Genomic DNA, 12,087 nt, shown 5'->3' with positions numbered 1-12,087 from the left:
TCTTTTTTAATTTGTGTGGTTGATTTGATCAATTTTTATCTCTTGACTTTTTGACAACGACTGATTAAACGCCCTCCGTTAATGTTTTTACACTTGCGTAAAGCGCGTACATAAGTGTTGCTTTCACTCCACTGCTACACAGACCATCATCACGATCATCAAGCTTGTTTCCATCCGCCATCTTCAAGGCGATTATAGGCTTCAGCAATCTTGTAGGAGAGATATTGCTGTGATCAAAAATAGTCTGGCCGGTCTCGCTCTAAGAACAATCAACCAAGAGCTCTTCCATCTACGAGACATACCAAGATGTTCATGCTAAAGAGCTGTAAGTGTGCAGTACATAAAAGCGTTGCTGCAATTCTAGCAGATCTAACCCTACTTTAATTCTTCTTCTACTAGTGTTTGGAAAGATTTGGTCTGATCAGAACAATGCCGAATTGATTCAACTTCCCGCCGGCGCTTTATACCTGGTCCGTCCAGGCACTATCAAGGGATCTCGGGAATGCATGTAAGTCCTTACTTTATGGGACATAGCACCGTTGTTTCTGAGTACTGACCGCTCTTTCTTCCAAACAGATACAAAGATGCTGTTGCAACAATCCGCAGAACAACTACAGACAAAAATTATCAATTGGTCATCACTCGGGCATATGAAGAGGGTGAAGAACAGTTGCTCGAAGAAGACGACGAGAGTGAGTGGATTCCGAGACCGAGGAAATGCAAATGTATACTTACACGCCATGCTCCCTTTCTTTACAGCCGATGACGAACGTTCTTTCCTTATTGATGTCTCACTCAACTTCCGCCCATCTACATCCAGCGAGGGTCAACCATCGTTCAAATGGAGCGATTTGGATGGTGACGTGGATGACCTGTTTGAATTCGTGATGGACAGTGCTCAAGTCAATGCTGTGACGAGAAGTATTTTTGAGGTCACATTCTTGCAATGTTGCTTTGAAAGAAAGACTGGTCGTAGTCACGAAGAGGCCGGTGATGCAGATCTTGAGGCGTTGAAATACAAGGGCAACGATGCGTAAGCATTCAGAAACGAGAAATAGCTTTGAATGACCACGATGATTGACCTCACGAACATTTCACCTTCTACACAACAGATCTGCTACAAACACAACATCGCAGGATGCCGAAAAAGGTAGCAAAGCCAAAGGAAGAGCAAGTGAAGCGACAACACCGAAGAAGCCAAAGGTTCCCGCTCCTGCAAGTGAAGCCGTACCTGCACCGCCCGGTCAAGAAGAGCCTGATGTGGTGCTAGAGGCAAAAGCTGACCTATACCTCTACGATCAAGCTTCTGGATTATTCATGACCCAAGAAAAGGGTGTTGACGTCAAGGTTCTTGAAGCCGGCCGATTCTTATGTGAGTGGACATGCCCTACACAAACTTCAGCAGGATTTATCTGACACTACCTTTACCCGCAGACTGGCTTGCAATCACCTCATCCAAACGCCAATGGCTCTCTCAACAGCTCGAATCTTCAATGAATATGCACTTCTCCGTAGAGAATGCATCTGCCGTCTGGAACTTCTACGATACCGAACGCCACGTCTACTCATGGCTAATCCGATTCGGCGATAAAGCCAGCTTTGATGCTTTCCGAGCTGGATTCGCACGTTTGATGTGGGAAGCTTTGAACGAAGAGAAATTCGAAAAGGTCAAAGAGGTCGAGAAGCATTATATCGAAGAAGCATATGAAGATGATGATGTTGAAATGGGTAATGCGGAAGAGGAGGACAGAGAAGCTTACGCGCGGGACGATGAAGAAGCCGCAGAAGTCGCGGCAGAGCTAGGTGATATGAGCGGAAGAGGAGAGGATGAAGAAGATCAGGAGAATGATGTGGGCAATAAGGGAGACAACTTGGCCGTTATGCCGATCGAAGCAGGTGATCGAGACACGAACTCTCAACTTACAGTTGGTTACAAGTTTGACAGATCTTTCGTTGTTCGTGGAAACAAGATTGGTGTATTCAAGCACACTGATGACGATCAATTGGAGTTCGCTACGGCCATCAATAACGTGGCCGCACCTAATGGCAAAGTGTTCAATCCACGAAAAGTCATGCTGCACGACCAGGATTCTTCCATGGTGATGATGGATCCTAGCAATACTCATGCTCTTTACAGAATGGACTTGGAATACGGCAAAGTCGTTGATGAATGGAAAGTACATGACGACATTGCTGTGGACAATGTTGTTCCCGATAGCAAATATGCACAAACGACCGCTCAAAAGACCCTAATCGGACACGGTCACAACAGCATCTACCGTATCGATCCACGTTTAGCCGGTCAGAAATTGGTCGATTCGCAATTCAAGTTGTATACAACGAAGAATGATTTCAGCTCTGCCGCTACTGACAGCTCCGGTCGCTTGGCTGTTGCAAGTAACAAAGGTGACATTCGTCTATTTGACCAAATCGGCAAGAATGCCAAGACAGCCCTTCCCGCTTTGGGTGATCCGATCATTGGTGTTGATGTCACTGCTGATGGTCGATATGTTATCGCTACTTGCAAAACTTACCTCTTATTGATCGACACTCTCATCGGTGACGGTCGCTACAAGGGATCTTTAGGTTTCGATCGGGCCTTCCCTTCAGACTCTAAGCCGATCCCACGTCGTCTTCAACTCAAGCCGCATCATGTTGCATACATGGATGAGGAAGTCAGCTTTACACCTGCCAGATTTGACACCCCTCCAGATGGTGGAGAGACTTCAATCGTTTCTGCAACGGGTTCTTATATCGTCTCATGGCCTATGGAGAAAGTTAAGAAAGGTCGAACGGATGTGTACACTCTACGCAAATTGGGCGATACCGTTGTCGAAGATAATTTCGCATTTGGATCTTCTAACAATATCATCGTTGCCATGCCGCAAGATTTGCAAATGCACCGAAAAGCGCAACTCAAGAAACCAACACGAACAAGTTTGATGGAGATGCCCAGATATTCAAGATCTTCCGTTGTTGATGAGCGCTACTGATTATATCCTCGATACCGATTCCCCTTTCCGTCTCCTTTTCGATGTGGTCTTTGGTCTCATTCTTTCCCTTCTTTTTCTCTACCGATATTTTCAGTGTTCTACTCTGCTTTATTTCTGTCATATTATTCTTTCGATTTGTACTGTACCGATTGTACTGCTTTGCCGTCCTACGAGATCGGCACATACCTGCAAATGATATCATTTCCGAGGCTGTTTCCGATCCGTATCACTTCACTAGGTATTCTTCACTGGTCGATTGATTGATTGATCGTCAAATGTACAGTGTTGCACTACTATATAGACAATCTAACTCATCGAACCTTTTCAGTTCCCCATACACTATTTGTTGCAAACTCTTTGGGCGCTATAGGATCCGTCTGGTTGGGTAGAAGATATCGGAGAGGTGTTGCATTTATCAGTATCAAGGTCATTTAAACGAATTTTGACAAGTTCAAACTTACCGCCTGCCCTCGCGCCGTCCCCGTTAACCGTTCATCTCGCTTCATCATCATGCTGTCCCAATCATCGACACTGTGACGAGCGGGCTAGAAATAAGAGAGAAAAGGGGGGATATGAAGAGTTAGCATCTGAACCTTTGCAAGTATATGCTATCCAATGACAGATTTAGCATCTCAAAATTTCCACCTACCTTTCCTTCGTTTGTCAATCGTTTTGCCAAACTGAAACCGGTACCTGTGACGCCAAACATGACGACAACTAGACCCATAGGAATAAATGCTTCGAATGGAACAGGCATTTTGTGTTTGTGTTGATACTATCGGAAGGAGGAGAAGATCCGTTTGATATGGTAGGAAGATGAGATGTTTGTTACGCCTTACAGTTCATACTGCTCTTGCGCGTGCGTGCAACTAAAGCGCCAAAGCAAACGCCCTGCCTACGGGAGTGGAATTGAGCTTGATTATATAATTACACGCCCAGACATGTAGTGAATTTCAAATCTGAAAGTTAAGATCTGATGGAGTAAGCTTCACTCCATATTCCTTCCGACAGTCACACTTTAAACGTCCTTTTTGCATCGGTCCTTTCCCATATCACTGCGGGAGTTTGGCAATAAGGCATCAGATATCATTTCGTCCTTTTCAATCGCTCATATGTTCGCCTCCGGTCGCACAACTACTTTGCGCTACCTCTCCGTTATTGCCATTGATCAATAACATTGGCTTTTAGAGAGGTAGTCGCTGCCTCGTTTCTTTTCAAAGCCTATCCAAATTATTCAACAAATAATACAAAAATGCCAGATCAAGTCATTTCCACCGATATCAGTAATGTGTCAAAGGCATATGCTGTACTCGGTGGATTTATTGTCATTTATGGTCTTATAAGTTATGTGGCCAAAGATCGTCTCTATATGAGCGAGCCTTTGATCGCAGTCACTGTTGGTATCATCACCGGTCCTTATGTTCTAGGATGGGTTGATCCACTCTCTTGGGGTACAACCGAAGAGACCAATTATGTCACCTATGAGCTGACTCGCCTGGTCGTAGGTGTGCAAGTTTTGTTCACCGGCATCTCGTTACCAAAAGCATATCTACGCAGAGAGGCACTCTCTTTACTCGTCCTTCTAGCTGGCGTAATGACAGTCGCTTGGTTCATCTCTGCCTTACTCATCTGGGGTCTCATTCCAAATTTGACCTATCTCGAAAGTCTTGCAATCGCAGCAGCAATTACGCCAACCGATCCTGTTCTCGCCAATAGCATCACCAAAGGTCGATTTGCCGAAAAGCATGTCCCGTACAACCTTCGAAATATAATCGTAGCAGAAAGCGGTGCAAATGATGGTCTAGGATTCCCTTTTCTCTTCTTGGCTCTCTATTTGCTCGCTCGAACTGGTGAAGATCGCGGCACGAGCGTGGGCACAGAAGTTGGCCGTTGGATATACGGTGTGGTGCTTTATCGTATCTTGCTATCATGTGTAGTTGGTGCTGTAATCGGTGTATTAGCCCACAAGACGCTCAAATGGGCAGAGACAAGAGGCTACATCGATCGTGATAACTTCTTTGCCTATGGATTCGGTCTGGCCTTGTTCACCTTGGGAACAACTGGCCTTTACGGTTCAGATGACATTCTTGCATGCTTTGTTGCAGGTAATGCATTCACATGGAAAGATTGGTATCGCGTTCGAACGCAAGTAGAAGAAGAGGATACGTTTCAAGACATCATTGACTCCTTGTTGAATGCGGCCATTTTCATCTACATTGGTGCCATCATACCATGGAATGCATACAGCACAGGCGGACAATCGATAGACATCAGTCCATGGCAAATTGTGGTACTCGGTCTCACAGTCCTCATCTTGCGCAGACTTCCATGGGTGGTCGCCTTGGCTAAAGTGATTCCCGCCATCACGAATTTATCCGAAGCACTCTTTGCGGGCTGGTTCGGTCCTATTGGTGTAGGGGCAGTCTTTTACATTCAAGTTGCCCTGCGTGAGATACCTGACGATGGCACTCGTGATAGACTTCGTGCAGTGTATGCGCCTGTGGTGCTTTTCTGCGTATTCTCCAGTGTCTTGACTCACGGCATCACTATCCCAATTGCGAAGCTCTATCCCAATATTGTTCGAAGAACCACTTCATTCTCCCAACGCCGTACGATCAGCTTCACATCCCGTCCTGTAAGTAGAGCGGCATCCATCTCACCTCAAGAGACGGGAAACAATGTCAAGGCCGACCCTTCAGTCGCAACTACTGCCGAGAAGGCGATCTGGAACCCTTTCTTCGCTCTGGCTGATGGATTAAAAAGTGTCGCCTTGTTTTGGCGTAAAGACTCTTTCTGGAGAAAAGAGAATGCACATCAACGACAACAACGATTACTCAAAGAGAGTAAGATCAGCCGACCGATCAAAGCCACCAAAATGGCCTCGATGGAGCCAGATCAAATCGAAGGCGAAGGTTCAAGCGACAGCAACGCTGAGGAGGGATCCGGGTCTGCTGGGATCCAAGTTGTCGATACTGCACAAAGCGCTCCCAGCAAATTGCCCTCATCTGAGATTGCTGAAGTGGTGCAAAAGCCGGAACATGCTGCTGATCTCAAAGACAAACAAGGTACATCTGATCAAAAGAGAGACACCTGGTTACAAAGCGTCGAATCTGCTTTGCAACGCGAATTACAACGTGAACGTGAAGAGGCAATCCGTGAAGGCAAAGAACGTGGTCCTTTACGTACCCGACCTTCTGCGTTGGAAGGAATCCCTATGACGCAAACCCGAACTATGAGTCAACCAGGCACGCCAGGTGCTTCTCGTGTTCGTTTCCAATCCTGAGCTCTCTCTCATTTTGTCGAAAGAGCTTATCATTTATCATCTAGACTCTGTGTCAACTAATTAAAGCATCCTTAAATTGCACAATCCTTATCCGTCCTCTCGCATTTGTAAGGGCAAAATGTATAATCCCATAGAGAAAATGATTAATACATAAATATGTGAAACGATGTGATTATTTGACAAAGTAGAAGCTAGAAGAAATACAAAAGATAGACGGAGCAGATGCTCTGCACATGTAGGACGAGATTCAACTCAATCTGTGCGGCAATGTGTATAAAAGAAAGTGGGATACAGGAATAGTTCGTTTGTGCTAACCCCCAAAGGTTGAGGTGTTGAGTGCTAATAGGGAGAAAAATGAGAAAATATATAAATACAAAATTTGTGTCATCCTGATGTTCAGAATGCGTGACCATGTTTTGGAACAAAGATTCTAGGTGCAGCATTTTGGAATACCAGCCTTGCTCGTGCTACCACCGTTCGTTCTTCGTCGTTTGAGATTGATGTTCTTCCTCCACTTTCATAGGAAGAAACGCTACTTCTTTTGTTTTGTGGGGTATTGTTATTACGTTCGGGTGAATTTGGATTTCCGCTTATTCTTGTTGTAGAGATTAAACCGATTTCACAATCTCCTAATTGTTCCAATTCTGCAATTCTTGGAACAACTCCTTCAACTTCAAAAGTTGATGTATCGATAGAAAGCCAATCAGACATCATCACTGGCCATTGATTTTTATATTTGGCCAAATGTGGTCTATCGTCCAACATTGTGAGCTCGTATCGAACCGTTCTGCCTGATCGTTTGCCGGGCGATCCTGGAGCGCCAGCCAAAGGAGGTGGTGTGTTGGGATACATTCGGAATCGTAGAAGATGTCCAATGACAGCTTCAACAGGTGGACAAGGCAAATATTTACCCGAAGCTGATCCTGATGAGCCCGGAGCACGTTTGGGCGTTTTGGGTGTTGTGGGAATGATTTTGATCTTTTGTGCGCTTCTCGTAGCATTTTGTTGCTGAGGAGGTGTTTGAGGTCGTGCCATGACCGGCTTGACAGTCTCACGAGGATCAAAAGCTGAGATTGATGCACCATCCATTTCGGCTTCCATTGCAGCTTCGTTTGCGTAATGTGCACGAACGCCTGCCAATTGACTAGCATCCGTCATTGCGCTCATCACGCTGTTTCGGTTGTTTTGCTTTCCTTGTTTGTACTGACGGCTCACGGGCACTGCATGACCTTCCGATGCTGGCCATTCGTCATCATCTTCTGCATCATCAAATGCTTCTCCACCGTCAACGTGATATGGTCTTGCAGATGAGTAATTGTTACCTTGTCTGCCAACACTAGGGGTTGCAAATGGATTGTTCGATCCTTGATGTAAGACAGGCGAATGTCTTTGAACTTGCATCACACGAGCCTTCAAGATTCGTGCGTCTGATTCGCCCAATCTTCCAGGTGTTTGACCAGTCTGCGAGTCTAGATATTCACCTTCCATGGAGAAATTTGAATCCATTGCTGCCATTCCTACACCATCGAGATTACTTCTGCTGCTGTTGGTGCCTGGAATAGATTCAGCCACAAACGCATCAGGTGCACTGAAAGCTGGACTTTCGTTGATGTGTGTATTACGGTGTCGAACGTTCAAGCCAGTTCCTGATCTTGTCGTTGGCTTACCACGTCTTCTTGGCATATCGTCCATTTCACTGGATGGCATCGTCAATCCTTCATGTCCATCATGTTGTTCAGAGCTACCGTGTTGTTGCGAAGGAGCGTCTTCGTAGAACAAATCGCTTTCCCAACTTGATCTTTGACTGTTTACGCTTTGACGACTTCTTTGATGTCGAATTCTACCGTGTTCAGGTCCTGCAGCAAATGGATCAATTTCGCCTGAATCTCCCATACTGAGACCCAGTCCAGTTCCATTTGAATTTGCTTGAGACATTTTACTGCCACGCTTCTTTGAACGGCCATCTTCTTTTCCATGACCTCCGAATAGATTAGTGATCAATCGACTTTGCATTGGAGCTTCAGCTTCTTCCATTGCATTTCTTCTTCGTCCATTAGGGCTAACGACGACAACGCTATGCAAATCACCTTGATTGGGTGAAACGTTCTTCTCGTGCATCTTTTCATCAAATCCTGGCATTGGACTTGGAACTGCAGTACTGGGCGTTCCCATCTCACCAACGCCTGCTCTACCGATAACGATGGCTTTCTTCCATTTCTTGGTCTTTGGTGCATCAGTGAGTGTGCCTTCGTCATCTTCTGGAGCACGTGAGAAATTTTCTTGTCTTGATTGATCAATGTCATTGTCGTATCTACGACGACAACAAGCAAACAAAGCGATCAAAGCAGCAACAGCGCCAATAGCACCCAACGAAGCACCGATTGCAACCTTTGCCGTCTTGCTCAAGCCAGATCCGCCGCTTCCATTGCCATTTCCGCCATTTCCACCCTTTCCATTGGTCGGTGCACCCATGGCGTTATCGCCTTGGAAAGCGAGATAAAATGAAGCTTTGCTCATCGCATTACCATTTTCAGGAGCTTCAAGGGTAATTTGAGAGCGATCTGTCCAACCTTTTGGTACTTGTCCATTCAGCGTGAGCGTACTTGCATCGTAATGCAACCAAGAAGACGTATTTTCCGGATTATAACTTACTGATACATTTGGTGTGGCGAAATTTGGTTGAGCTGCCAAGACTGCTCTGACGAATCTTTTGCTACTTCCTCGTTTACGTGCAGAAGTGGTGTTGCGTAAATATTGTGATAGATCGATATTCACCGTTGAGCTTTGTCCGATAAAGACGTTGGGCAATTGTAGCGCCGTAAAAAGAGATGGTTGGATACTGATCGTTTGATTGACGGTCAAATCAGTGGAATTCGTACCCGAGAAAGTGACTGGTATTTGAACGTTTGTCACTGAAGAAGCGTTACCGTAAGGATCATAAGGTGGTATACCGTAAAAGGTACGATTGCTTTGCTCGAATGTGAGCCAAGATAAATCCGAACTCACAGTTGAATTGACCGTGAGCGAATCACTGTCTGTCAACTTTCTGCCCTGACTTTTCAGTCCATCAATCGGAATTTGGTACTGAAAGTACGTTCCAACACTTGCATTGGCTGCGGGTAAAGTTTGACTCATCAAGCCAAGAGCATTTGAGCCAATTACCAATTTGAACGTTTGCGTTGTTCCTCCATAGCCAGCTCTGTTGGATCCAGTGATCACAACATCATATTCTTCGCCTTGTGGACCAACATTGTTTGGTGCTACACCGTAAAAGTCGTATGAATCCGCACTAAAGGTCAGCCAGGTGGGTAGAGCAGATCCATCGGCAAGATTGGCGGACCAATACACTCTTTGACCGGTGGGGATTGTGAATGTATCACCTTGCAGACCAATGCTGAATGACCATCCTAGCGGTAAGTGAATTGTGTCCGCAGCAAGCATTTTCGAAGGACCTAAAGAACTCGCAGAAGAGAGTTGTTTGACGATCGGAATATTGACAACCGGTGCAGGTTCGTTTATGATTGGCAAATCAAAATCTTCTGTAGCAGAAGTGTTTCCACTCGATCCTCCTGTTGATGATGTTAGGCTACCTTCAACGGGTATCTGAACTGTTTTTCCTGCATCTTGATCTGGCGGTGTTCCTGTGAATGTCAAAGAAGCCGCATCAAACTTCAACCATGAAGGTAGATCTTCAACATTATATGCAATGCTAGGAGGCGAAGAAGGTGCTTTTGCGTCGGCTGGAACAGAAAATGAGAATGTATCTCGCGCTAGGGAGAAAGTATATGGTTTGCCGGCGTATGCGATCGGAGGTAGTTGAGATGATATAGGATGAGATATCGAGACATCAGCTGTGATGAATGCTGTGCCGTATGCTAGAGCAAGAGTGATTGTCAGAAATATCTGACGATATATCGAAAAAGATGCCATTTTTCGCGTTTATTGTGTGTGATAATGATCGATCCGAAAGGCGAATCTTGTATGGTGTGCTGTGGATGATTAGAGTTGGAACAGCTGCTGAAACATTCGGATTGAGTATAGGGATACAGTTATATGTCGAGTTTGATGTATTTGGCGTGAGCGGGTTTTCGGGTTGGAAAAGTGAAAGGAAGACGAAAAGACGGTTTGGTGAAACGAATGTGAGAAGGGTAGGTGACCACGGTGTCGGTTTGGGGGAAGAGAGAGAGAGAGTGAAACGGATACGAATCAAATCGCGCCAGAAAAGATGGTCTGGATCAGGCCGAAAGAAAGATGAATGGTGATGGTGATGGAAGAGAAAACTTTTGTTTGATTGACAATCTTGTTCTAACGCGTGCTGGGTAAACCTGTTGAGCATAATAACCTATCAGATGATCCATGTCTTCGCGTATTGGTTAGATGTGACACTTGTTCAATCCAATCAAGCCCGATGCAAAGTACATTTAGAACAAGCCGTAAGTGCATGCTACATACTATGTATATTCGCAACCGCAGATACATACATACATGGCTTTAAACATTATTCGCCACATGTCAGGGGTTTTGTCACGACCTAAAGCCAGAAAGTGAGTTAAATTGATTATTTCCAATAAAGATGTGGCTGCAGCAGAATAAAGCACGACCCAGATAATGGTTGATAATTTAGCCTATGCACAAAAAAGAAAAACCTTCCCAATCAAGAAATGACCGGGGTATGATTGCTTGAATACCTTCTAAATCTAGCGTAGTGCAAGTATGCTGTGGTGTACGATTGAATTGCCGATATGGAAATGCAAGATGTCGATCTATGGAATGTGTGTGTGTGTGTGGTTGAAGGGAAGAACAACACCAACACAAATAGCGCGTGCCGTAGGACTGACTACTCAAATTGATGGTTTAGCTTGGCAAGAACGCGTCAATTGTACGCGTGTGTGTGTGTATGTACCTGAAGAATGCTCCCGCAAATAGAAACAAAAACGTATGTATTCTTCATGCAAGGGACAAAGACTTCTTCTGGCAGCGATACACTCATTTGATGCTGTATGCCTGTTATATAGGTTGAAGCCACGGAATGTGGTCACTACAAGTCGTACTGATTATATCATCGTGTGTAGCAAGTATCAATTTACATAAGCATGTTCTTCCTTTGCTCGTGGGATTGAACTCGGCCGATTCCACGACCAAAGTGCGGGAATGATGAGGGTGGAAACATGCAGGTGCGGGTATCTGCGCGTAACGCCCGTTGTATCATACCATTGTCTTACGTCATTCAATGCAATCTTGTCGGCAATCATAGCTTTCATTTCATTTCTCGATTGATAGATTTATTCTCCGTAGTGTATTCTGTCTAAACAAATCATCATTCTATTGATCAAAGATTGACAATTTCAGACCCTTTTATTGAGTTCAAATAATGCCTAAATATCTTTATTTTTATTAGTGATCAGTGATGGATGCTTCTATAGAATCATAGTCAGGGGCAGACATTATCATTGTTGGCCTAGAGTTGCTGCATGCAAACCCTTATGACGAAAGTGGTCTCTGCGTACTCAGCCTCATTAATCCATTTTCGGTCATTTACCCCAGCTTTTCTTTCGTGTGTTAATCAAAGTAGTATTAATGCAACACCCTGGAGTCCAGACCGCCCTGATGACGCTTGCATGCATTTAGCTTGTGTGTTTTATGGGAGAGTGGAGTGTTGCTTAGTGTCTCAGTTAAAGTGCTGCTTTTAGGGACGCGCTTTTATTCGGATCAACTTCTATTCTATTACCCTCTGTGCACATCATCAGTGGAGGCATCCCGAAAAGATCATTCCGAGTTGCAATGATGAACATAATGATGATGTAGGTGGGT

General features: G+C 44.9%; 4 protein-coding genes across 4 annotated transcripts; 2 read left to right on the top strand and 2 right to left on the bottom strand.

Annotated features, from left to right (window-relative positions):
• Nucleotides 1-60: 60 nt before the first annotated feature.
• FA14DRAFT_159963 (putative VID27-involved in vacuole import and degradation) lies at nt 61-3,290 on the top strand. Its single transcript, XM_025498470.1, has 6 exons — nt 61-325; nt 400-508; nt 577-692; nt 760-1,033; nt 1,113-1,372; nt 1,435-3,290. The coding sequence occupies exons 1-6, from the start codon at nt 307-309 to the stop codon at nt 2,991-2,993; spliced, it is 2,337 nt and encodes a 778-aa protein (XP_025358661.1). The 5' UTR covers nt 61-306; the 3' UTR covers nt 2,994-3,290.
• Nucleotides 3,149-3,868, bottom strand: FA14DRAFT_26135 (uncharacterized protein). The gene is made up of 3 exons (XM_025502087.1): nt 3,643-3,868; nt 3,455-3,538; nt 3,149-3,370 (listed from the first exon to the last, which is right to left on the bottom strand). Exons 1-3 carry the CDS (start codon nt 3,748-3,750, stop codon nt 3,305-3,307), a joined length of 258 nt encoding a protein of 85 aa, XP_025358660.1. The 5' UTR covers nt 3,751-3,868; the 3' UTR covers nt 3,149-3,304.
• A 129-nt stretch (nt 3,869-3,997) lies between these two features.
• FA14DRAFT_159962 (uncharacterized protein) lies at nt 3,998-6,391 on the top strand. The gene has a single exon (XM_025498469.1). It carries the CDS (start codon nt 4,246-4,248, stop codon nt 6,274-6,276), a length of 2,031 nt encoding a protein of 676 aa, XP_025358659.1. The 5' UTR covers nt 3,998-4,245; the 3' UTR covers nt 6,277-6,391.
• Nucleotides 6,392-6,672: 281 nt separating this feature from the next.
• On the bottom strand, nt 6,673-10,206 carry FA14DRAFT_177629 (uncharacterized protein; the record flags this gene model as incomplete). The annotated part of the gene is made up of 1 exon (XM_025500755.1): nt 6,673-10,206. The coding sequence occupies one exon, from the start codon at nt 10,204-10,206 to the stop codon at nt 6,673-6,675; it is 3,534 nt and encodes a 1,177-aa protein (XP_025358658.1).
• Between the last annotated feature and the right edge of the window lie 1,881 nt (nt 10,207-12,087).

The sequence above is a fragment of the Meira miltonrushii genome (assembly GCF_003144205.1).
Source record: "Meira miltonrushii strain MCA 3882 unplaced genomic scaffold FA14scaffold_1, whole genome shotgun sequence".
Lineage (NCBI taxonomy): Eukaryota > Fungi > Basidiomycota > Exobasidiomycetes > Exobasidiales > Brachybasidiaceae > Meira > Meira miltonrushii.
Note: the sequence above shows the minus strand (reverse complement) of the source record. Positions and strands in the feature narration are given on the sequence as shown.